General features: G+C 44.5%; 1 protein-coding gene across 3 annotated transcripts; it reads right to left on the bottom strand.

The window, feature by feature from the left end:
- Window positions 1-59: 59 nt before the first annotated feature.
- Window positions 60-13,005, bottom strand: LOC109880133 (cysteine and glycine-rich protein 2). 3 transcript variants are annotated; one of them, XM_031815286.1, is made up of 7 exons: window positions 12,606-12,728; window positions 7,317-7,494; window positions 5,524-5,642; window positions 3,596-3,764; window positions 1,975-2,104; window positions 1,314-1,407; window positions 60-247 (listed from the first exon to the last, which is right to left on the bottom strand). In XM_031815286.1, the coding sequence occupies exons 3-7, from the start codon at window positions 5,633-5,635 to the stop codon at window positions 171-173; spliced, it is 582 nt and encodes a 193-aa protein (XP_031671146.1). In that variant the 5' UTR covers window positions 5,636-5,642; window positions 7,317-7,494; window positions 12,606-12,728; the 3' UTR covers window positions 60-170. The 3 variants fall into 3 exon arrangements, with proteins under 3 accessions (XP_031671146.1, XP_031671144.1, XP_031671147.1); XM_031815284.1 differs by lacking the exon at window positions 7,317-7,494 and having other exon boundaries at window positions 12,606-13,005; XM_031815287.1 differs by lacking the exons at window positions 7,317-7,494; window positions 12,606-12,728 and adding an exon at window positions 12,487-12,579.
- Between the last annotated feature and the right edge of the window lie 14,266 nt (window positions 13,006-27,271).

Here is a 27,271-nt window from a genome sequence, read left to right on the forward strand (position 1 = left end):
GTCGGTTTTAAAGTTCAGCTCTTCCCCCATGTATCTGCAAGGAATGTTTCACACTTAAGTTGTTTTTGTTATAGCTTTTTATTCATGGTAAATCCACCCCCAGCCTTAAAAACAACGTAGCATAGGCACAGCGGTTTTCAGTCAGAAATACATTGCCTTGAGGGTAATCATCATTGGGCATGCACCAGAGCACCAGCTCCCTGGCCATAACCAAATCCTTTGGGTCCAAAGTTCTTTGCGTAACATGCTGGGGACAAAGAAAACCAATGAGTATGGAAATGCTGATGCATCCTAAAACATGTCACTTTACGTCAGTCAAAGGGTGATTGCCATGGAGGAAGCTGTGTTAAATACAACACTGGTGAAGAAAAGTAACCTTACAATGCACTGTTTCCCTGTGAGCTTGCTGATCCAATGAGTTAATACACCGCAGAACATAAACAGCACAAAACGAGCCTGATCTCAATGCTGCGTGGGCGCTACATGAGACGCTACATTAAAAGCCAACTGATCAATCTGCCAGTTGGCTCTGGGTCCCTGAACATACTCAGGTTGTACAACGCATTTGACAAAACGTTTGTTCTTCACTCACGATTACACAGCGGCTCAATGGTTTTGTGCAAACAAACAGTTGTAGGACAGTTCTTACATGATATTAAATCTGAGTCAGATTCGCTGGACAAGTTAAGTGTTTGCGGGGCCGAAGATTCCCCCTTGAACTTAAATAAAAGAACCCCTAAGTGCGTATGGGACTGTGTGCGTGCGCACATACGTGGACAGCGCTTAGTCTATTGTATAGCCAAAACATTCCAATGCCATTTGGTGTGCATGACCTGGAAAGAGGAGCCATTGTGGAAGATGGATTTGGAATGTTTAGGGCATCGTGACTTGAATTCTAGCGGTTGAGATCTCAGGGTGACATGGACACAGTAACAAAGGCTTAAAGTCCAGAGCCTTCCATCCTAACCCCAGGCACACACACACAGCTAGAATACATGGCCTCCAATGCCCTCTGCTAATAGTATAATGCTCCTGTTTTGCAGTGCTTTTATGTAACAGCTAGTTCATCTAGTTCTTGTGCCTCAGGTATAATCATGTAATCTGCCTATGTTGGGTTGGGTTCCTCCGCTCTGGTGACAACACCGGGGTGAAGTGTCCTCTAGGTACAGATCTACCATCAGCTTTCCCTCCCCCAATCCTAAAACTGAACCAAGATCAGCTTCTAGGGGCAACTTCACTCTACAACGGTTCCCTCACACTGGTGACCATGCAGGCCCAAGCCTGAAAGGGAATCTAGAAACCCGATGTCTCACCTTTGCAGTAGATCTCTCCATCTTTCTCTGTCTGGGTGGTAGACTCCAGGCTCTTCCCACACTTGGCACAGCGGAAGCAGTTCTTATGCCATGGCTGTCAAGATGAGATAAGATACTACTTTATTCATTACTGGGGAATAGGACCATCATATCATTGACTAGATTGTAAGAATGTATCAACTAGTGCGCACTGAGGACAGATTCTAATGCTTTTCATTCCCCAGCAGTATACTACACAGGCATTGTTCTAACAACATCAGATCTGATTATCAAAGGATTCTTGCTGTGTTGCCATAATCCTTCACATACTGTACATTTCCTCTCATTGTGAGCCGCAGAATGCAGCATAACACCAGTTTAAAGTCAAGCTAAAATCACATCAGCCTGCCATGACGTGATGGCCTACATCTGCCTGAATCCAGCCAGTCAGTCAGCACTGCAGACTTCTACACCAGCTGCCTGGAAACCAGCCCTCCAAATCCAGAGTTTATGAAAAAGCTTAAGCCAGAAGAATGTGATTTCTGCCTTATGAATTTCCTGCAGTGAATCCATCCAATCGGCCCCTTGCAATAGTAAACCCACCTGTTTTCAATCAATGGTGGTCACTACAGTTAGCTCAAAACCTTAATACTCTACATTCCCCTCCCCCCCCCCCACTCACCTTGCCTGCCCCCACGATCTTCTCCGCAGCGTACACTGACTCCCCACACCGGCCACACTTATCCGAGCCCCCGAACTTCTGGGCGAATTTGGAGGGGTTGGGGTTGGTGGTGGGTCTGTGACACTGGGTCCTGAAGGTGTACACAAACAAACAGCATTAGAGAAGTTAGGGGAACAAATCCCCTCTGGTTTCTCTGGGGAGCGCATCAGGTCCCTCTCGTCCCCAGGACCAAGGAGTCAGGCTTGGGTAGGTGCTGGGTAAACTCTGGGACCTTGGAGCGCTCCCTAACGAAGGGGAACCACCTGCCCCACAGGCCCTGAATAGGAGGCTTTGTGCCGGGGACAGTGTGGAGAGAGAAGAGGGTCAGCAGGGCTGCCCAGGAGCCTGTGGTTAGGTTACATAATGGGGCCCTTTCATCATAACAACCACCTGATGCCAGACTGGGTAAACAGCCCTGTGTGTACAGTAGATGAGGTTACTGGCCATTACCACAGCTCTGACTGACTGGGAGGTTACTGGCCATTACCACGGCTCTGACTGACTGGCTAGAAGGTTACTGGCCATTACCACAGCTCTGACTGACTGGGAGGTTACTGGCCATTACCACGGCTCTGACTGACTGGGAGGTTACTGGCCATTACCACGGCTCTGACTAACTGGGAGGTTACTGGCCATTACCACGGCTCTGACTGACTGGGAGGTTACTGGCCATTACCACGGCCCTGACTGACTGGGAGGTTACTGGCCATTACCACGGCTCTGACTAGGAGCCTATCAGGTTATTCCCAGGTCTTTCAGAAATACAACTATGTAGAAAGAGTGTCATGCTGCAATATGAGTCTGGGCCCATATTCAAAAAGCATTTCAGAATAGGAGTACTGATCTAGGATCATGTCCTCTGTCCATGTCATCTTGTTCATTATGATCTAAAAGGGAAATCTGATCCTAGCTCAGTACTCCTATGTTGATGTGTTCTAAATACAAACCCTGATTACAGTACTTAGTGTCTATATACGTTTATAGTTTATTTTGACAGATGTATATGCACTCTAGTCTAATGTATCCTAGGCTGAACTCTGGAAGTTTACACAGTATTCCTCAGATGATCAGGGAACCATTTGGATAACTGTTGAGCAACTATATGTCAGTGTAAATGCACATCAGCACCAATGCATTAATAAATGAACAATCGCATCAGGTCTAATCCGACAGCTGGGTTTCCCTTTAGTCATTTAGCAGATGCTCTTAGCCAGAGCCACTTACAGGAGCAATTATGGTTAAGTGCCTTGCTCAAGGGCACATTTACCTAGTCGGCTCGGGTATTCGAACCAGCAATCTTTCGGTTCCTGGCCCAGTGCCCTTAACCGCTAGGCTTTTGCTGCCCACATAATCTGCGATAGAATACGATTTCATTGTAACTTGATTTACCATACAACCACACAGTAACCAATGAACAGAAGAGAGGAATATGGTGTAGGGCGAAGTTGCACCTAGATGCTGATCTTGGGTCAGTTTTGCATTTCCCCCACTAATGGTTAGGATTGGGGGAGGGGAAGCTGATCCTAGATCTGTACCAAGGGGAAACTCCACCCCCAGGGCTTTGTATATACTACACACATACTCCTCTGGTTTGATCCCCAGTCTCTCTCCACGGTCCATGCTGAGTGTCCCAGCTCCCTGACCGTAGCCGTAGCCCTTGGGGCCGTACTTCTTTCCATAGCAGGACTTGCAGTAGATCTCAGTGTCGTGGATGGCCACATTGTTGCTGTCTAAACCCTTTCTGCAGACCACTGGATAGGAAGGAAAAATAAAGCTGTCTGAATGACACATTGCATTGTAACTAACTGGAGGGATACTGAATTGTCACAAGTTTCCCTAAAAGTAATGTAAACATATGTTTCTCATCCCAATAAGGCCCATTGAATTGAAATAAGACCGAGTGAGACAGAGAGCATTCTTTCAGATTATGTGCATCAGGTACAATCTGAAACAACACAGTGATTTTGTCCCCACTACCATCCCCCTCGGGCCCGGGTCAGGTTATAAAAGCATACAGGTGAAATAGTATGGGGGCTTCCGGTTTGAGTATGTAGGAGTAAGGTGGTTCCCACACACATTTACCTGAAGCTACAATTCACCTTTAACTCCAGATTAAAGTATTTTCCTTTACAATGTTTAAGACAGTTTATTATCTCTCACAACTTAATCTTCCCGTACAAGCAAAATCAATGTATAACTACCGCTGTATAACTACCATTTGATAAATGGCATCTAAATAGCATGGCTTCATTTATAAGGTGTTCAACAAAGCAAAACTGGAGGTAGGTGCATTATTAATGCCTAAATAGTACACTACCCTATGAGTCCTGGTCAGAAGTAATGCACTATGTAGGGAATAGGGTACCATTTGGGACTCAGATATTGTTCCCACTGCTCATTAACTCATCTATAGGTCTGTCTGTCTCTAAACAAAGACAGTTTTGTAAGGAACCCACAAAAATAGTTAATTTGTGGGACAGATTGTTTTTGTGCTTGCTTTGATGGCAAAGTGCTAATCCACAGCACGTGCTCTGTGTGTACACTCCAGTCAAGGTCCCCAAAACGTCTTCTTCACTGAGGAGGTACAGACACACAATCTCATACGGCTAGAAGGACCATGTCCACTTACTATTTACTGAGCTATGGGATGAGAAACACATCAATGCATTGTGCATGATACACTGCATAGATTGGTGAACTTCAGTTTGACCCCTATCATATGACTTCCTCAAAGTATAGTTCCTTTCTCATGGTCCCCATTCATATTAAAGTGAACAGAAAAGACCATTCAAGATGGAGGTTGGGCAGCGTGGGTTCACATGCCCTGTTCAGACACACCCTCTAGTCCCCTCAAACTCTGATCTGGACCTCGAACCAGTTCCATTACTTTTGTTCATTATTCCCTCTAATCAAGGACTGATTTAGACCTGGGAAAGCTGGGCTGTGTTCACACAGGCATTCCAATTAGATTATTTTTTTTACCAATCAGATCAGAAAAATAACTGATGTGAAAAGATCTGATTTGATTGGTCAAAAGACCAATTAGTGGAAAAAACATCAGAATTGAGCTGCCTGTGTAAACGCTGCCCAGGTGGGTGCAATTCATTGTCAGGTAGAACAGAAAAGCAGCAGTAGTCTGGACCTCGTAGGGTCAGATTGTAATACCCCTGCTCTAGTCTAACCCCAACACACTTGTAGATCTGATCTGAAATGATTGATTGGGATAGGTTTAAGCAATAAGGTGAACCTTCCACCTGGCTTATCAGGAAGAAAGGTAGAATGACAACCATATTTCTGTGGCTCCTTACACCTGTTCAATCCTTTCAGAGCTCCACAATTGTCTGGGGCTTGTTTCTTGACATGGACAAAGCGGACTAACAGGGCCACCACGTTCAGTAGCCAAACATTGTAGAATATTTCAGATAGAACGTTCCAAAATGTTTTGTCCTACTGAACGCACGCCACTTAGGCTGATCCAACACTGAGGAGAGAAAATGAGGTTGCACTCACTGCACAGGAAGCAGCATTTGTGGAAGCTCTTCCCATCACACTGTACCTCCTCGGCATGGTACACCGTCCCCTGGCATGCACCACACTTGTTACCTCCTCCCCAGTTTGGCATGTTTGTGCTATTGGAGAGAAAAATGTGCAGAGGGGATGAGAGACATGAGACTTAAAATAAGTACTCTGGGTGAAGTTTCACTTAGGTACAGATCTAGGATCAGTTTTCCCTCCCACAATCCTAACCGTAACCATTAGTGGGGGAAATTGACCCAAGATCACAGGCTAGGGGCAACTTCAGCCTACTCTGAAAGGAGAAACAAAGGAAGTTACGGGTTAGTCCTTCCTGTCCTGTTTGACACAAAACATCAGTGAAACACCTTCCTGGACCAATGAGATACAGGCACAAGACAACAACCCCTTCTGTGCTCAGGAAGTCCAAACAGAACAACAGGTGACTGAGTCGAAGTGAGGACAAAACAATAAGGCAGCTGAACACATTATGGAGGTTTCATAGGTTCTACAACACCTCAGAACAATGTTTTTCTAGGAGTTAGAAAATATTAATTCAAATGGCTTGTACAAAACAAGTGTGACGTATAAACACTGATGTGGTGGCCACATAGAATCTACATGACAAACTGATGCAGACAGTCACGTCATCATTTTACAGACCAGCCAGCCGTACACTGGTATTTGATTAGAGACACAAAAACATAATTTAAGATGTTACACTTCCATCTGCATTCCATGACAAGCAGAGGGTCCACAAACAACCAGAACGTCCACTCTATTACTATGTAGTGCACTACTTTTGATATGGGCCCTGATCAAAAGAGGTTAATAGGATACCTTTTGGGACATAACCATGATGTCACCATCAAGAAAATAAAGAGTGCTCTTACTTCTTCATGAAGGAAATCACAGAGCAGTGCCGTCATTGATCAAGCATGAGGACGGATACTTTGTGGAGTTCCCACCCTCCCAACGTTATTACAGACTGCCCGACATGCCCAAACACGAGAGAATCAAAAGTTATCTCAGGGCGTATAATGTCTGTTCTTTCAAAAGAGTTTCAATGCCCTGCATCCAATATTTAAAATCAGTCTTGTGGTATGTGCATGAATAGGTTATTGGGAGTTTCACCACTTGGTTGTGCCTCAATGTTTTTAATACATCTACAGATTAGGTACTTCTTTATGAGACATGGGAGAGCAGATTTGGGGTGAGGTGTAACCAACTGAAAAAAAGAGCAATGAAACCTATTCAATCAAAAACCAAAGAGTTATTGAATAGGTATAACTTTGACATGTATGTGGAATCACATACAACCATATATATACAGGATATGTGTGGACGACAGTACGGTGGTATGTCTGATCACCGAAGATGATGAGACGGCTTACAGCAGGGTTCCCCAACTGGCGGCCTGCGGGACGATTTTATTCGCCCCCCAAGAAAATGAATACCCTAAATAAATACATTATTATTATTATTTTTTTTTTTTATCAATTGTTGGACATAAGACTAAAAACAACAGTAAATCAACTCCAAGTGATTTTAATTTAGAACATGTTCCCAAAGTAATTCCACACATAGATATGTGATCGTAAACAAATATAAGCAAGGTTTGAAATGATGTTTTAGTCAAATGTTATGCGTTTGGGCTTCTTGCGGTCAATTTGCTGTCTACAAATTATTTGTAATTATGTTCCGCCTCCCTGACTATCTGCTCAAGAAAATAAATTGAACCGCGACTGAATTTAGTTGATGATCCCTGGCCTACAGGGAGAAAGTCTGACCTGGCAGTGTGGTCCCAGGACAACAACCTCTCCCTCAATGTCAGCAAGACAAAGGAGCTGATCGTGGACTACAGGAAATGGAATTCCGAGCACGCCCCCATCCACAGGGCTGTAGTGGAGCGGGTCGTGAGCTTGAAGTTCCTGGGTGTCCACAGCACAGCTCTTCCCCCCCTGGAAGCTGAAAAGATTCGGCATGAGCCCTCAGATACTCAAAAAGTTATACAGATGCACCATTAAGAGCATCTTGATTGGCTGCATCACCGCTCCGTATGGCAACGGCTTAGCAGCCGACGGCTAGGCGCTACAGAGGGTCGTTCATACGAGCCGCCTGCCACCCAGGACCTCTACACCAGGCGGTGTCAGTGGAAGGCCATTTATTTATTTATTTATTTTACCTTTATTTAACCAGGTAGGCAAGTTGAGAACAAGTTCTCATTTACAATTGCGACCTGGCCAAGATAAAGCAAAGCAGTTCGACAGATAAAACGACACAGAGTTACACATGGAGTAAAAACAAACATACAGTCAATAATGCAGTATAAACAAGTCTATATACAATGTGAGCAAATGAGGTGAGAAGGGAGGTAAAGGCAAAAAAAGGCCATGATGGCAAAGTAAATACAATATAGCAAGTAAAATACTGGAATGGTAGTTTTGCAATGGAAGAATGTGCAAAGTAGAAATAAAAAAATAATGGGGTGCAAAGGAGCAAAATAAATAAATAAATAAAAATTAAATACAGTTGGGAAAGAGGTAGTTGTTTGGGCTAAATTTTAGGTGGGCTATGTACAGGTGCAGTAATCTGTGAGCTGCTCTGACAGTTGGTGCTTAAAGCTAGTGAGGGAGATAAGTGTTTCCAGTTTCAGAGATTTTTGTAGTTCGTTCCAGTCATTGGCAGCAGAGAACTGGAAGGAGAGGCGGCCAAAGAAAGAATTGGTCTTGGGGGTGACTAGAGAGATATACCTGCTGGAGCGTGTGCTACAGGTGGGAGATGCTATGGTGACCAGCGAGCTGAGATAAGGGGGGACTTTACCTAGCAGGGTCTTGTAGATGACATGGAGCCAGTGGGTTTGGCGACGAGTATGAAGCGAGGGCCAGCCAACGAGAGCGTACAGGTCGCAATGGTGGGTAGTATATGGGGCTTTGGTGATAAAACGGATTGCACTGTGATAGACTGCATCCAATTTGTTGAGTAGGGTATTGGAGGCTATTTTGTAAATGACATCGCCAAAGTCGAGGATTGGTAGGATGGTCAGTTTTACAAGGGTATGTTTGGCAGCATGAGTGAAGGATGCTTTGTTGCGAAATAGGAAGCCAATTCTAGATTTAACTTTGGATTGGAGATGTTTGATATGGGTCTGGAAGGAGAGTTTACAGTCTAACCAGACACCTAAGTATTTGTAGTTGTCCACGTATTCTAAGTCAGAGCCGTCCAGAGTAGTGATGTTGGACAGGCGGGTAGGTGCAGGTAGCGATCGGTTGAAGAGCATGCATTTAGTTTTACTTGTATTTAAGAGCAATTGGAGGCCACGGAAGGAGAGTTGTATGGCATTGAAGCTTGCCTGGAGGGTTGTTAACACAGTGTCCAAAGAAGGGCCGGAAGTATACAGAATGGTGTCGTCTGCGTAGAGGTGGATCAGGGACTCACCAGCAGCAAGAGCGACCTCATTGATGTATACAGAGAAGAGAGTCGGTCCAAGAATTGAACCCTGTGGCACCCCCATAGAGACTGCCAGAGGTCCGGACAGCAGACCCTCCGACTTGACACACTGAACTCTATCAGAGAAGTAGTTGGTGAACCAGGCGAGGCAATCATTTGAGAAACCAAGGCTGTCGAGTCTGCCGATGAGGATATGGTGATTGACAGAGTCGAAAGCCTTGGCCAGATCAATGAATACGGCTGCACAGTAATGTTTCTTATCGATGGCGGTTAAGATATCGTTTAGGACCTTGAGCGTGGCTGAGGTGCACCCATGACCAGCTCTGAAACCAGATTGCATAGCAGAGAAGGTATGGTGAGATTCGAAATGGTCGGTAATCTGTTTGTTGACTTGGCTTTCGAAGACCTTAGAAAGGCACGGTAGGATAGATATAGGTCTGTAGCAGTTTGGGTCAAGAGTGTCCCCCCCTTTGAAGAGGGGGATGACCGCAGCTGCTTTCCAATCTTTGGGAATCTCAGACGACACGAAAGAGAGGTTGAACAGGCTAGTAATAGGGGTGGCAACAATTTCGGCAGATAATTTTAGAAAGAAAGGGTCCAGATTGTCTAGCCCGGCTGATTTGTAGGGGTCCAGATTTTGCAGCTCTTTCAGAACATCAGCTGAATGGATTTGGGAGAAGGAGAAATGGGGAAGGCTTGGGCGAGTTGCTGTTGGGGGTGCAGTGCTGTTGTTCGGGGTAGGAGTAGCCAGGTGGAAAGCATGGCCAGCCGTAGAAAAATGCTTATTGAAATTCTCAATTATGGTGGATTTATCAGTGGTGACAGTGTTTCCTATCTTCAGTGCAGTGGGCAGCTGGGAGGAGGTGTTCTTATTCTCCATGGACTTTACAGTGTCCCAGAACTTTTTTGAGTTAGTGTTGCAGGAAGCAAATTTCTGCTTGAAAAAGCTAGCCTTGGCTTTTCTAACTGCCTGTGTATAATGATTTCTAGCTTCCCTGAACAGCTGCATATCACGGGGGCTGTTCGATGCTAATGCAGAACGCCATAGGATGTTTTTGTGTTGGTTAAGGGCAGTCAGGTCTGGGGAGAACCAAGGGCTATATCTGTTCCTGGTTCTAAATTTCTTGAATGGGGCATGTTTATTTAAGATGGTTAGGAAGGCATTTTAAAAAAATATCCAGGCATCCTCTACTGACGGGATGAGATCAATATCCTTCCAGGATACCCCGGCCAGGTCGATTAGAAAGGCCTGCTCGCAGAAGTGTTTCAGGGAGCGTTTTACAGTGATGAGTGGAGGTCGTTTGACCGCTGACCCATTACGGATGCAGGCAATGAGGCAGTGATCGCTGAGATCTTGGTTGAAGACAGCAGAGGTGTATTTAGAGGGGAAGTTGGTTAGGATGATATCTATGAGGGTGCCCGTGTTTAAGGTTTTGGGGAGGTACCTGGTAGGTTCATTGATTATTTGTGTGAGATTGAGGGCATCAAGTTTAGATTGTAGGATGGCTGGGGTGTTAAGCATGTTCCAGTTTAGGTCGCCTAGCAGCACGAACTCTGAAGATAGATGGGGGGCAATCAGTTCACATATGGTGTCCAGAGCACAGCTGGGGGCAGAGGGTGGTCTATAGCAGGCGGCAACGGTGAGAGACTTGTTTTTAGAGAGGTGGATTTTTAAAAGTAGAAGTTCAAATTGTTTGGGTACAGACCTGGATAGTAGGACAGAACTCTGCAGGCTATCTTTGCAGTAGATTGCAACACCGCCCCCTTTGGCAGTTCTATCTTGTCTGAAAATGTTGTAGTTTGGAATTAAAACTTCAGAATTTTTGGTGGTCTTCCTAAGCCAGGATTCAGACACAGCTAGAACATCCGGGTTGGCAGAGTGTGCTAAAGCAGTGAATAGAACAAACTTAGGGAGGAGGCTTCTAATGTTAACATGCATGAAACCAAGGCTATTACGGTTACAGAAGTCGTCAAAAGAGAGCGCCTGGGGAATAGGAGTGGAGCTAGGCACTGCAGGGCCTGGATTCACCTCTACATCGCCAGAGGAACATAGGAGGAGTAGAATAAGGGTACGGCTAAAAGCTATGAGAATTGGTCGTCTAGAACGTCTGGAACATAGAGTAAAAGGAGGTTTCTGGGGGCGATAAAATAGCATCAAGGTATAATGTACAGACAAATGTATGGCAGGATGTGAATACAGTGGAGGTAAACCTAGGTATTGAGTGATGAAGAGAGAGATATTGTCTCTAGAAACATCGTTGAAACCAGGAGATGTCATTGCATGTGTGGGTGGTGGAACTAATAGGTTGGATAAGGTATAGTGAGCAGGACTAGAGGCTCTACAGTGAAATAAGCCAATAAACACTAACCAGAACAGAAATGGACAAGACATATTGACATTAAGGATAGGCATGCTTAGTCGAGTGATCAAAAGGGTCCGGTGAGTGGAGAGGTTGGTTGGTGATTTAGACAGCTAGCCAGGGCATCGGTAGCAAGCTAGCATAGGATGGAGGTCTGTTAGCCACCCCTTACGTTCCGTCAGTAGATTAGTGGGGTTCCGTGTGGTAGAGGGGATTAATCCAAATCACACAACAACAACAAAAATAAAAACAATAGATATAGTTATAGAGGCCCAAGAAGAAAATATAATAATAATAATTTAAAAAATAATTTAAAAAAAATAATAATAAAAAAATTGTCCGATTGTCTATTCAGATAGCAGCCGGTAAGACAGCTAACGGTTAGCAGGCCGCAGATGGGCGTTCAGGTAACGTCGCGACGGAGGAGCCGGCCGAATAACTCCTTCGGGTAGATAACGTCGCCATAAAGATTGTCCATCCACCAGTTATAGAATGTTCTCTTTTCTACCGCACAGCAAGCGGTACCAATGCACCAATTCTGGAACCAACTCGACACCGAACAGCTTCTACCCCCAAGCCATAAAACTGCTAACTAGTTAACTAATAACCTACCCGGACTAACCGCATTGACCCTTTTTGCACCAACGATTTTTACTAATCACATACGCTGCTGTTACTGTTTATCTATCCTATTGCCGATAGTCACTTTATCCCTACATGTGTACATAATTACCTCATACCCCTGCACATCGACTCGGTACTGCGTGTAACGTTACATCGCTAAATTATCGTTACTCATTGTGGATTTATTCCTTATTATTTAGTTATTTATCTTTTTTCTCTCTGCATTGTTGGGAAGGCCCGTAAGTAAGCATTTCACTGTTCGTCTATACATGTTGTCCCTGTAGGTCCAGGGATCATGATTTAACCATTTGTATTTCTGTTGATACATCTCATCAGATGTTGCCTAACCCAAGAACCTAGACAGACAGTACAGGAAACTGCTACAGTATAGATAACTCACCAGGCTAAACAGGTGTGCCAATTTATTTGGAAAAGTTTAATCAACGGTCCAACTGAGATATGAACCAAACCACTTGCCTGAGCCAAGACTATAGTAAAAGTCTATGCAACAAACTAGTTATTTCACCTGAGCGACTTGTCGTCGACCCAATCTATCTGGAGAATCCAACTGTTTCACGTAAATAAACTATCCTCGTGCCACCAATATGGATTCAGCTCTGCTGCATAGAAACAAAATGTACCGACCTGTATTTGTTGTGGGAGAATCCTCCAATTTGATCCCAGCGTTTCGAAGTCGTGTCCTTTGCGGACTCACCAAACGACTCTGTTCACGGTTGTTTTAGAGAGGGGAGTGGTTTAGCCAAGCAGTGGAGGAGAGTTGTACTGTTTTACTCATTCATTGCTTTTAACCCAACATGTCAGAAATATAGCATGAAAGAATACCTGTGATTAGACCTGTCTGAGTTAAGCCAGATATGTTTGAATTAGAATGCATGCAGGAAACCATAAGGGTTAGAGGTGGTGTGTTGCATAGTGTCCCAGTAATAGCCTGCAGAAATTACAGCTCTGAAGTATACCACAGGTATGAAAAAACATGTATTTTTACTGCAATAATTATGTTGCTAACCAGTTTATAATAGCAATAAGGTACCTCGAGGGTTTTTGGTTTATCCAGGCAGTCAGCGTTGTCCTTAAGAACAGCCCTTAGCCATGGTATATTGGCCATATATCACACCCTGTCGGGTCTTATTGCTATTATAAACTGGTTAGCAACGTAATTATTGCAGTAACATTTAATGTTTTGTCATACCCGTGGTATACGGCCTGTAAAGTAGAATACATACAAGCCATCACATCACACTGAGACCAGCATGCATTACCTTAACTCTCTCACATAAAAAACACCATATTCAGTGACATAGCCTCATCAGTTTCATTTGGAAATGGTGTCCTATGATTGGTTGAAAATGTCATCCAATAGAATAGTAAGTCACATGAGTAGATGATGCATTGTAAAGATGTAATCACCTGCATAGACCTGTGCAGAATGTATGTATCTGCAATATACCACTACACTGTTGTGTACTGTAGCTGAGTTGGAATGAAGTGAAAACTGTCAGAAACCTACATGTGGATCTATGGTGGCAAGGCTGAATGTTGGAATGTTAGAATCCACTGATGTTCAAATATCTGGTTTCCCACATCATAATGGAGGCTTCGTCATGGAAACAGAAAAGTGACAGGCACAGAGGCATCTCACAGGGGAGTATGCTCTTCAGATAAGGAGGATCCTACAGACAGCCTAGATAGAAATACACATGCTTAAGAGGCAGCCCTTTGAAACGGATACCAGTCTGCACACACTCACAGGCAGACAGTCCCTCCCTCTCTACACCCACAACAAGGCTATAACTTTTGTTTTAGGGACTCTGTACTTTAAATGTTCCTGCAGCAACCGAGTAGTACTGGGTCGTGCCTCTGTGGATGAGTTCACATGTTATGGGGTGAAGTTGCCCGTAGACACTGATCTTTGGTCAGTGTGTAATGTCCCATAAACTTCACCCTACTCCATTAGTTAACACTGTTGTGTAAAAATGAACCATAATGCTGAGCAAAGGCCTTTTCTGAGATATTTCCACTTCATCAAGATGTGGGTTGGCTTGGTGTGGGTGATATTTAACTTGTCTCAGGGGTTACATCCATTATGTAATCCCCCGCTCTGTGATTAATGTGACACACACACACACACGCTGCTAATACACTCATCCAACCTCGCTCTGCTCACATATGTGAATCATATTAGCAGGACATGGCAGTATGTTGACAGTAAAATGTATTCGTAAGTAGTAAAAGATGACTGTAGTCAGCCTCCCCTCTCATACCATAGTATCAGTGGTCCATATGTTGTCAGCCTCCCCTTTCACACCATAGTATCAGTGCTCCATATGTTGTCAGCCTTCCCTCTCATACCATAGTATCATTGGTCCATATCTGTAGTCAGCCTCCACTCTCATACCACAGTATCATTGGTCCATATGTTGTCACCCTCCCCTCTCATACCATAGTATCATTGGTCCATATGTTGTCAGCCTCCCCTCTCATACCATAGTATCAGTGGTCCATATCTGTAGTCAGCCTCCCCTCTCATACCATAGTATCAGTGGTCCATATGTTGTCAGCCTTCCCTCTCATACCATAGTATCATTGGTCCATATGTAGTCAGCCTCCCCTCTCATACCATAGTATCAGTGGTCCATATCTGTAGTCAGCCTCCCCTCTCATACCATAGTATCAGTGGTCCATATGTTGTCAGCCTTCCCTCTCATACCATAGTATCATTGGTCCATATGTTGTCAGCCTCCCCTCTCATACCATAGTATCAGTGGTCCATATCTGTAGTCAGCCTCCCCTCTCATACCATAGTATCAGTGGTCCATATGTTGTCAGCCTTCCCTCTCATACCATAGTATCATTGGTCCATATGTTGTCAGCCTCCCCTCTCATACCATAGTATCAGTGGTCCATATCTGTAGTCAGCCTCCCCTCTCATACCATAGTATCATTGGTCCATATGTTGTCAGCCTCCCCTCTCATACCATAGTATCATTGGTCCATATGTTGTCAGCCTTCCCTCTCATACCATAGTATCATTGGTCCATATCTATAGTCAGCCTCCCCTCTCATACCATAGTATCATTCGTCCATATCTATAGTCAGCCTCCCCTCTCATACCATAGTATCATTGGTCCATATCTGTAGTCAGCCTCCCCTCTCATACCATAGTATCATTGGTCCATATGTTGTCAGCCTCCCCTCTCATACCATAGTATCAGTGGTCCATGATGATAAATGCATCTCAGGGTCCGTATTCATAAAGGGTCTAAGAATGCTGATCTAGGATCAGGTCTCTCCCTGTCTATGTAATCGTGTTTATTATGATCTAAAAGGCTATTTCTACTCTAAGACGCTGGCCCTGGTTACTGGATCTGGAGGAGTCTAGTCATCAACCAGTGGTGAATCCTCCCTTTCTCTGAGGTCAGGGTTACAACATACCCAGAGATCCTCCCTTCTCTGAGGCCTCAGTACCCAGAGGCACCCTATTGTCAAAGTCTGACGTCAACAGGATTTTCTCTGTGTGGATCAAAGTCGATGCACAATGCTTTGTAGTCAAATCCGACCTCTCAGGACTACGGTGAGAGTCGCAAATGGCACCCTATTCCCTATAATGTACACTACTTTTTACTAGGGATGATAGGGCTTTGGCCAAAAGTAGTGCACTATATAGGGAATAGGGTACCATTTGAGACGTAATCTACCAGATAATTAGCTTGGCCTATTTTCAGGGCAGAGTCCAGCCCTCAGACAGAGGTGGGATTGTTGGACATTGTTTGGGTATTCACTCACATATAACAAAAATATTTACCCCTCTGTCTGTCTCAGTTGTCCCAAACCTCAGTGTCCTGTATGATAGCTTTCTGCGTCCCAAATTTGCACCCTATCCCCAATATAGTGTATTACTTTTGACCAGTGCCCATAGGGCAAAAGTAGTGATGTAAGAAATAGGGTGCCATTTGGAGCACAACCATTGTGTTATGGTTGGAATGTGCCAAGTATCTGAGATAGCGCCCAAGGTCTGTCATGTTGCTGTGTGAAGACCACAGCTGGCTGGGATTGTCATGGGTTGTGCACTTCATTTCCCCAGCTGGCACTGAGACTACGCTAGACAGCGTATGGAAAAGGGAGTGCAGTATAGAAAGGACCAGAGGAAATGAGTTTAGGAAACACACATGTCAAGCTGTCTGATGGCAGATATGTGGAGATTGGGAGCCATATGAGTTAGTGCAACCTGCGTTCTTGTTTTTCTTCACTCCAACCATCTGACTCTGTCGTGCAGTAGTTGGTCAATGTATTATCAGAGATGGAAAACTTTGAATTGAAAGGCAAACCTAATCTACAGAAAGATAAGACATTTAGTCAGAGGCACAGTTCACTGACTTGGTATGCTTTATATATGTACACTACCGGACCAAACTTTTACAACACCTACTCATTAAAGGGTTTTTCTTTCTTTTTACTATTTTCTACATAGTAGAATAATAGTGAAGACATCAACACTATGAAATAACACATATGGAATCATGTAGTAACCAAAAAAGTATTAAATACAATCTAAATATATGTTATATATATATATATATTGCCACCCTTTGCCTTGATGACAGATTTGCACACTTTTGGTATTCTCTCAACCAGCTTCACCTAGAATGCTTTTCCAACAGCCTTGAAGGAGTTCCCACATATGCTGGGCACTTGTTGGCTGCTTTTCCTTCACTCTGCGGTCCGATTCATCCCAAACCACCTCAATTTGGTTGAGATCGGGGGATTGTGGAGGCCAGGTCATCTGATGCAGCACTCAATCACTCTCCTTCTTGGTAAAATAGCGTTTACACAGCCTGATTATTATTATTTGACCCTGCTAGTCATCTATGAACATTTGAACATCTTGGCCATGTTCTGTTATAATATCCACCCAGCACAGCCAGAAGAGGACTGGCCACCCCTCATAGCCTGGTTCCTCTCTATGTTTCTTCCTAGGTTTTGGCCTTTCTAGGGAGTTTTTCCTAGCCACCGTGCTTCTACACCTGCATTGCTTGCTGTTTGGGGTTTTAGGCTGGGTTTCTGTACAGCACTTTGTGACATCAGCTGAAGGGCTTTATAAATAAATGTGATTTGATTGATTGGCAGTATGTTGGGTCATTGTCCTGTTGAAAAACAAATGATAGTCCCACTAAGCCCAAACCAGATGGGATGGCGTATCGCTGCAGAATGCTGTGGTAGCCATGCTGGTTAAGTGTGCCTTGAATTCTAAATAAGTCACAGATAGTGTCACCAGCAAAGCACCCCCACACCATAACACCTCCTCCGCCATGCTTCATGCTGGGAAATACACATGCGGAGATCATCCGTTCACCCACAAAACGCGTCTCACAAAGACGTGGTTGGAACCAAAAATCTCAAATTTGGACCTCAGACCAAAGGACACATTTCCACCGGTCTAATGTCCATTGCTCGTGTTTCTTGGCCCAAGCAAGTCTCTTCTTATTATTGGTGTGCTTTAGTAGTGGTTTCTTTGAAGCAATTCAACCATGAAGGCCTGATTCACAGTCTTCTCTGACCAGTTGATGTTGAGATGTGTCTGTTACTTATATATTTGGGCTGCAATTTCTGAGGTTGGTATCTATAATGAACTTATCCTCTGCAGCAGAGGTAACTCTGGGTCTTCCATTCCTGTGGCAGTCCTCATGGGAGCCAGTTTCATCATAGATACATGTGTTGTTGCATGTGTAAGTAAGCTTGAGGAATAGGAGATCATAGCGCTTGATGATTTTTGAGACTGCACTTGAATAAACTGCACTTGAAGTTCTTGAAATGTTCCGTATTGACTGACCTTCATGTCTTAAGGTAATGATGGTCTGTATTTTCTCTTTGCTTATTTGAGCTGTTCTTGACATAATATGGACATGGTCTTTTACCAAATAGGGCTATATTCTGTAACCCCTCTACCTTGTCACAACACAACTGATTGTCTAAAACCCATGAAGAAGGAAAGAAATTCCACAAATTAACTTTCAAGAAGGCACACCTGTTTTTTTAATGCTTTCCAGGTAACTACCTCATGAAGCTGGTTGAGAGAATGCCAAGAGTGTGCAAAGCTGTCATCAAGGCAAAGGGTGGCTACTTTGAAGAAACTCAAATCTAAAATATATTTTGATTTGTTGAACACTTTTTTGGTTACTACATGATTCCATGTGTTATTTCATTGTTATGATGTCTTCACTATTATTCTGCAAAGTAGAAAATAGTACAAATTAAGAAAAAACGTTGAATGAGTAGGTGTTCTAAAGCTTTTGACCGGTAGTGTGTATATATATATTTAAATGTTTTTTTTATTTCTTTCTCTCCTCTCTGTTGACTGAGAAAGGACAGTTCTGAACGGCTCTCCATGAAAGTCGTTACTGAACGCCAAGGACACCAACCGGTAACACGATACTGTAATGAACAGGTGAAAACCTCACAGACGATAAAGTTGAATGGGTCTGTTACCATTGTGACGCTCAAGCTAGGAATGGTCCAGGGCAATGCGTGGCGAATGGTCCCGTTCACTGCTATGGTTGATCTGCAATGAATTCTCAACTGGAGGGTAGAACATGTGTTGTTGTGGGTGTAAGTAAGCTTGAGGAATAGGAGATCAAAGCCTCTGAGAAGCAGTAATGTGTTTCCATTGAATACACCTCTGAGAAGCAGTAATGTGTTTCCATTGAATACACCTCTGATAAGCAGTAATGTGTTTCCATTGAATACACCTCTGACAGCTCATAGATCATATCTTAAACTCTCTTTATTCTATGTATTGAATGTGTACATCCTCTGTTCACTTTAAATACAATTAATTAATTCAGTATCATGCCCAGCCCGATCCAGATGTAATGTCCAGTATCATGCCCAGCTCGAACCAGATGTAATGTCCAGTATCATGCCCAGCCAGAACCAGATGTAATGTCCAGTATCATGCCCAGCTCGAACCAGATGTAATGTCCAGTATCATGCCCAGCTCGAACCAGATGTAATGTCCAGTATCATGCCCAGCCCAGATGTAATGTCCAGTATCATGCCCAGCTCGAACCAGATGTAATGTCCAGTATCATGCCCAGCTCGAACCAGATGTAATGTCCAGTATCATGCCAGAACCAGATGTAATGTCCAGTATCATGCCCAGCTCGAACCAGATGTAATGTCCAGTATCATGCCCAGCCCGAACCAGATGTAATGTCCAGTATCATGCCCAGCCCAGATGTAATGTCCAGTATCATGCCCAGCCCAGATGTAATGTCCAGTATCATGCCCAGCTCGAACCAGATGTAATGTCCAGTATCATGCCCAGCCCAGATGTAATGTCCAGTATCATGCCCAGCTCGAACCAGATGTAATGTCCAGTATCATGCCCAGCCCAGATGTAATGTCCAGTATCATGCCCAGCTCGAACCAGATGTAATGTCCAGTATCATGCCCAGCCCAGATGTAATGTCCAGTATCATGCCCAGCCCGAACCAGATGTAATGTCCAGTATCATGCCCAGCCCGATCCAGATGTAATGTCCAGTATCATGCCCAGCCCGAACCAGATGTAATGTCCAGTATCATGACCGAACCAGATGTAATGTCCAGTATCATGCCCAGCCCGAACCAGATGTAATGTCCAGTATCATGACCGAACCAGATGTAATGTCCAGTATCATGCCCAGCCCGATCCAGATGTAATGTCCAGTATCATGCCCAGCCCGATCCAGATGTAATGTCCAGTATCATGCCCAGCCCGATCCAGATGTAATGTCCAGTATCATGCCCAGCCCAGATGTAATGTCCAGTATCATGCACGATCCAGATGTAATGTCCAGTATCATGCCCAGCTCGAACCAGATGTAATGTCCAGTATCATGCCCAGCCCGAACCAGATGTAATGTCCAGTATCATGCCCAGCTCGAACCAGATGTAATGTCCAGTATCATGCCCAGCTCGAACCAGATGTACTGTCCAGTATCATGCCCAGCCCAGATGTAATGTCCAGTATCATGCACGATCCAGATGTAATGTCCAGTATCATGCCCAGCTCGAACCAGATGTAATGTCCAGTATCATGCCCAGCCCAGATGTAATGTCCAGTATCATGCACGATCCAGATGTAATGTCCAGTATCATGCCCAGCTCGAACCAGATGTAATGTCCAGTATCATGCCCAGCCCAGATGTAATGTCCAGTATCATGCACGATCCAGATGTAATGTCCAGTATCATGCCCAGCCCGAACCAGATGTAATGTCCAGTATCATGCCCAGCCCGAACCAGATGTAATGTCCAGTATCATGCCCAGCTCGAACCAGATGTAATGTCCAGTATCATGCCCAGCCCGAACCAGATGTAATGTCCAGTATCATGCCCGATCCAGATGTAATGTCCAGTATCATGCCCGATCCAGATGTAATGTCCAGTATCATGCCCAGCCCGAACCAGATGTAATGTCCAGTATCATGCCCAGCCCGAACCAGATGTAATGTCCAGTATCATGCCCGATCCAGATGTAATGTCCAGTATCATGCCCAGCCCGATCCAGATGTAATGTCCAGTATCATGCACGATCCAGATGTAATGTCCAGTATCATGCCCAGCCCGAACCAGATGCAATGTCCAGTATCATGCCCAGCCCGAACCAGATGTAATGTCCAGTATCATGCCCAGCCCGATCCAGATGTAATGTCCAGTATCATGCCCAGCCCGATCCAGATGTAATGTCCAGTATCATGCCCAGCCCGAACCAGATGTAATGTCCAGTATCATGCCCAGCCCGATCCAGATGTAATGTCCAGTATCATGCCCAGCCCGATCCAGATGTAATGTCCAGTATCATGCCCAGCCCGAACCAGATGTAATGTCCAGTATCATGCACGATCCAGATGTAATGTCCAGTATCATGCCCGATCCAGATGTAATGTCCAGTATCATGCCCAGCCCGATCCAGATGTAATGTCCAGTATCATGCACGATCCAGATGTAATGTCCAGTATCATGCCCAGCCCGAACCAGATGTAATGTCCAGTATCATGCCCAGCCCGAACCAGATGTAATGTCCAGTATCATGCCCAGCCCGATCCAGATGTAATGTCCAGTATCATGCCCAGCCCGAACCAGATGTAATGTCCAGTATCATGCCCAGCCCAAACCAGATGTAATGTCCAGTATCATGCCCAGCCCGATCCAGATGTAATGTCCAGTATCATGCCAGAACCAGATGTAATGTCCAGTATCATGCCCAGCCCGATCCAGATGTAATGTCCAGTATCATGCCCAGCCCGAACCAGATGTAATGTCCAGTATCATGCCCAGCCCGATCCAGATGTAATGTCCAGTATCATGCCCAGCCCGATCCAGATGTAATGTCCAGTATCATGCCCAGCCCGATCCAGATGTAATGTCCAGTATCATGCCCAGCCCAGATGTAATGTCCAGTATCATGCACGATCCAGATGTAATGTCCAGTATCATGCCCAGCTCGAACCAGATGTAATGTCCAGTATCATGCCCAGCCCGAACCAGATGTAATGTCCAGTATCATGCCCAGCTCGAACCAGATGTAATGTCCAGTATCATGCCCAGCTCGAACCAGATGTACTGTCCAGTATCATGCCCAGCCCAGATGTAATGTCCAGTATCATGCACGATCCAGATGTAATGTCCAGTATCATGCCCAGCTCGAACCAGATGTAATGTCCAGTATCATGCCCAGCCCAGATGTAATGTCCAGTATCATGCACGATCCAGATGTAATGTCCAGTATCATGCCCAGCTCGAACCAGATGTAATGTCCAGTATCATGCCCAGCCCAGATGTAATGTCCAGTATCATGCACGATCCAGATGTAATGTCCAGTATCATGCCCAGCCCGAACCAGATGTAATGTCCAGTATCATGCCCAGCCCGAACCAGATGTAATGTCCAGTATCATGCCCAGCCCGAACCAGATGTAATGTCCAGTATCATGCCCAGCCCGAACCAGATGTAATGTCCAGTATCATGCCCAGCCCGATCCAGATGTAATGTCCAGTATCATGCCCGATCCAGATGTAATGTCCAGTATCATGCCCAGCCCGAACCAGATGTAATGTCCAGTATCATGCCCAGCCCGAACCAGATGTAATGTCCAGTATCATGCCCGATCCAGATGTAATGTCCAGTATCATGCCCAGCCCGATCCAGATGTAATGTCCAGTATCATGCACGATCCAGATGTAATGTCCAGTATCATGCCCAGCCCGAACCAGATGTAATGTCCAGTATCATGCCCAGCCCGAACCAGATGTAATGTCCAGTATCATGCCCAGCCCGATCCAGATGTAATGTCCAGTATCATGCCCAGCCCGATCCAGATGTAATGTCCAGTATCATGCCCAGCCCGAACCAGATGTAATGTCCAGTATCATGCCCAGCCCGATCCAGATGTAATGTCCAGTATCATGCCCAGCCCGATCCAGATGTAATGTCCAGTATCATGCCCAGCCCGAACCAGATGTAATGTCCAGTATCATGCCCGATCCAGATGTAATGTCCAGTATCATGCCCAGCCCGATCCAGATGTAATGTCCAGTATCATGCACGATCCAGATGTAATGTCCAGTATCATGCCCAGCCCGAACCAGATGTAATGTCCAGTATCATGCCCAGCCCGAACCAGATGTAATGTCCAGTATCATGCCCAGCCCGATCCAGATGTAATGTCCAGTATCATGCCCAGCCCGAACCAGATGTAATGTCCAGTATCATGCCCAGCCCAAACCAGATGTAATGTCCAGTATCATGCCCAGCCCGATCCAGATGTAATGTCCAGTATCATGCCAGAACCAGATGTAATGTCCAGTATCATGCCCAGCCCGATCCAGATGTAATGTCCAGTATCATGCCCAGCCCGAACCAGATGTAATGTCCAGTATCATGCCCAGCCCGAACCAGATGTAATGTCCAGTATCATGCCCAGCCCGATCCAGATGTAATGTCCAGTATCATGCCCAGCCCGATCCAGATGTAATGTCCAGTATCATGCCTGAACCAGATGTAATGTCCAGTATCATGCCCAGCCCGAACCAGATGTAATGTCCAGTATCATGCCCAGCCCGATCCAGATGTAATGTCCAGTATCATGCCCAGCCCGATCCAGATGTAATGTCCAGTATCATGCCCAGCCCGAACCAGATGTAATGTCCAGTATCATGCCCAGCCCGATCCAGATGTAATGTCCAGTATCATGCCCAGCCCGATCCAGATGTAATGTCCAGTATCATGCCCAGCCCGAACCAGATGTAATGTCCAGTATCATGCCCGATCCAGATGTAATGTCCAGTATCATGCCCAGCCCGATCCAGATGTAATGTCCAGTATCATGCACGATCCAGATGTAATGTCCAGTATCATGCCCAGCCCGAACCAGATGTAATGTCCAGTATCATGCCCAGCCCGAACCAGATGTAATGTCCAGTATCATGCCCAGCCCGATCCAGATGTAATGTCCAGTATCATGCCCAGCCCGAACCAGATGTAATGTCCAGTATCATGCCCAGCCCAGACCAGATGTAATGTCCAGTATCATGCCCAGCCCGATCCAGATGTAATGTCCAGTATCATGCCAGAACCAGATGTAATGTCCAGTATCATGCCCAGCCCGATCCAGATGTAATGTCCAGTATCATGCCCAGCCCGAACCAGATGTAATGTCCAGTATCATGCCCAGCCCGAACCAGATGTAATGTCCAGTATCATGCCCAGCCCGATCCAGATGTAATGTCCAGTATCATGCCCAGCCCGAACCAGATGTAATGTCCAGTATCATGCCCAGCCCGAACCAGATGTAATGTCCAGTATCATGCCCAGCCCGATCCAGATGTAATGTCCAGTATCATGCCCAGCCCGAACCAGATCTAATGTCCAGTATCATGCCCAGCCCAAACCAGATGTAATGTCCAGTATCATGCCCAGCCCGATCCAGATGTAATGTCCAGTATCATGCCAGAACCAGATGTAATGTCCAGTATCATGCCCAGCCCGATCCAGATGTAATGTCCAGTATCATGCCCAGCCCGATCCAGATGTAATGTCCAGTATCATGCCCAGCCCGATCCAGATGTAATGTCCAGTATCATGCCTGAACCAGATGTAATGTCCAGTATCATGCCCAGCCCGATCCAGATGTAATGTCCAGTATCATGACCGAACCAGATGTAATGTCCAGTATCATGCCCAGCCCGATCCAGATGTAATGTCCAGTATCATGACCGAACCAGATGTAATGTCTATGGCACACCATTTGGTAAGCCCTCTAGTGATGCTTTCTAGTGAATTAGTAGAAGAGCTTCACAAATCATTATGTGTAATGTGTATGATGTTAACCTATTGAATGGAACACAATGGAGCCGACAGTAGAGTCACATCCCATCTGGGGCCATATGCATCAAACGTAGGAGTGCTGATTTAGGATCAGTTTTGTGTTTTATATATATTTTTTATATCCTAGATCAGCACTCCTACCCTGTCCTTCAGCTTAACCTCTTCATACTGACCTACTTTTACTTCCTTTTTCTAGTCTCTGCCAAAGGATTAGATTTGGAACTATGTTTGGGGGCAAACAATCGGCTTCAAATGTATAAATCCTAGAAGGAGTGGGCAGAGAGTGGGCTCATGGGCCTAACCTGTTACTCCTACATTGGCACTGCTCAGGCCAAGGCTTTTCAGCTGGAATGAAAATAATACAAAATGTAATTCAGAAATCACGCTCTAGTGATTTCTTGTGGCGGGCCTGGGTGCATGCACACTGACTTCGGTCGCCAGCTGGACGGCGTTTCCTCCGACACATTGATGCGGCTGGCTTCCGGGTTAAGCGAGCATTGTGTCAAGAAGCAGTGCAGCTTGGTGGGGTCGTGTTTTAGAGGACGCATGGTTCTCAACCTTCACCTTTGATCACTGCGCCACTCGTGAGTCCTGTCTGTAGATGTTTTTGACCTCTCCCAAGGTAACCGTTGAGAAAAACAACACATTCACAAGATTGGCATTAGTGTGCAATTATAATGACCCCCGGAGCTCTACTCATGTTTCATACTGTCCACAGGGAGTCCTGCTTGTTTAAAGTCTCTATGATGTTAACAAAAGGTGATGTTGGGGAGCCTAAGTGCTGTTCAGCTGCAGGAGCTGCTTTGTTGAGGAAACACCTGTTATCACCAGTAACACCTGCAGCCGCTAGCAGACCACACCATAGAACTAGAATCACATTACATCACCGTAGAACTAGAATCACATTACATCACCATAGAACTAGAATCACATTACATCACCATAGAACTAGACTCACATTACATCACCGTAGAACTAGAATCACATTACATCACCATAGAACTAGAATCACATTACATCACCGTAGAACTAGAATCACATTACATCACCATAGAACTAGAATCACATTACATCACCATAGAACTAGACTCACATTACATCACCGTAGAACTAGAATCACATTACATCACCATAGAACTAGAATCACATTACATCACCGTAGAACTAGAATCACATTACATCACCATAGAACTAGAATCACATTACATCACCATAGAACTAGACTCACATTACATCACCATAGAACTAGAATCACATTACATCACCATAGAACTAGAATCACATTACATCACCATAGAACTAGAATCACATTACATCACCGTAGAACTAGAATCACATTACATCACCATAGAACTAGAATCACATTACATCACCATAGAACTAGAATCACATTACATCACCGTAGAACTAGAATCACATTACATCACCATAGAACTAGAATCACATTACATCACCATAGAACTAGACTCACATTACATCACCATAGAACTAGAATCACATTACATCACCATAGAACTAGAATCACATTACATCACCATAGAACTAGAATCACATTACATCACCATAGAACTAGAATCACATTACATCACCGTAGAACTAGAATCACATTACATCACCATAGAACTAGAATCACATTACATCACCATAGAACTAGAATCACATTACGTCACCGTAGAACTAGAATCACATTACATCACCGTAGAACTAGAATCACATTACATCACCGTAGAACTAGAATCACATTACATCACCATAGAACTAGAATCACATTACATCACCATAGAACTAGAATCACATTACATCACTATAGAACTAGAATCACATTACATCACCATAGAACTAGAATCACATTACATCACCATAGAACTAGAATCACATTACATCACCATAGAACTAGAATCACATTACATCACTATAGAACTAGAATCACTGATTCTTGTTCTTTGTTTCTTATACAAGTTAACAAAATCAAGGAAAACAAAATCAATAGAGCTCTTCCTTTTATACATCACAATCACCATCGTACTGTTTCTATTTTTTACATTGCAAACTAAACAGAGAAAAAAATCATTTTCTCTCCACAATCACTAGAACAAATTCATTCTTCTTGTCTCCCAAAGAACTGCATAATTGTTGGCCATGTAGTTGAAAATGTCCCAATATGACAAAATAAAGTGTTAGCTGAGGCCCGTGTACCTTGGCTAGAAGTCAGGTATGTTGCTTGTTTCCTCCAGACAGAGATGCTGGTCTGCTACTCTTTTAGATATTCCAACTATAGCAGAACCTTGGCTAGAAGTCAGGTATGTTGCTTGTTTCCTCCAGACAGAGATGCTGGTCTGCTACTCTTTTGCAGATATTCCAACTATAGCAGAACCTTGGCTAGAAGTCAGGTATGTTGCTTGTTTCCTCCAGGCAGAGATGCTGGTCTGCTACTCTTTTGCAGATATTCCAACTATAGCAGAACCTTGGCTAGAAGTCAGGTATGTTGCTTGTTTCCTCCAGACAGAGATGCTGGCCTGCTACTCTTTTGCAGATATTCCAACTATAGCAGAACACGTCATTATGACACAACCAGGATCTTCTTGGATATACCCATCAATGGAGAAAGATGACTTCAGGACTGATATTGTAATATCAAACACCACAGATATCAATACGGTTATCTGAAGTCTAAACAGAGACTTGTTTCATGTTTGGCTAAGGCTGAGCAGTTCACTCAACATTCTCTACTATTAATTATGAATGGAATAAGAGCCCAGACATGACAGTCTACTCTGTTCTCCTAGTTGAAGAAGTGTGTATTTGTGTATGGTTTAGTACCTTCAGGGGGAGAATACCAGTACGTTATACTTAACTGGACGTCATTTGCTGTGAAATATTGATTTTTTAATGCCTGGCCACTACCAGACTATGCTGTTGATTAATC

The sequence above is a fragment of the Oncorhynchus kisutch genome, unplaced genomic scaffold, assembly GCF_002021735.2.
Source record: "Oncorhynchus kisutch isolate 150728-3 unplaced genomic scaffold, Okis_V2 Okis09a-Okis19a_hom, whole genome shotgun sequence".
Classification (NCBI taxonomy): Eukaryota; Metazoa; Chordata; class Actinopteri; order Salmoniformes; family Salmonidae; genus Oncorhynchus; species Oncorhynchus kisutch.

Coding starts and splice junctions, on each gene's coding strand:
- LOC109880133 (XM_031815284.1), bottom strand. CDS start 5,635: ATGCCAAACTGGGGAGGAGGTAACAAGTGTGGTGCATGCCAGGGGACG. Junction 2,105..3,595: donor CTGGGGATCAAACCAGAGGA/GTATGTGTGTAG, acceptor GTACACCTTCAG/GACCCAGTGTCACAGACCCA. Junction 248..1,313: donor TGGAGAGATCTACTGCAAAG/GTGAGACATCGG, acceptor CTTTGTCCCCAG/CATGTTACGCAAAGAACTTT.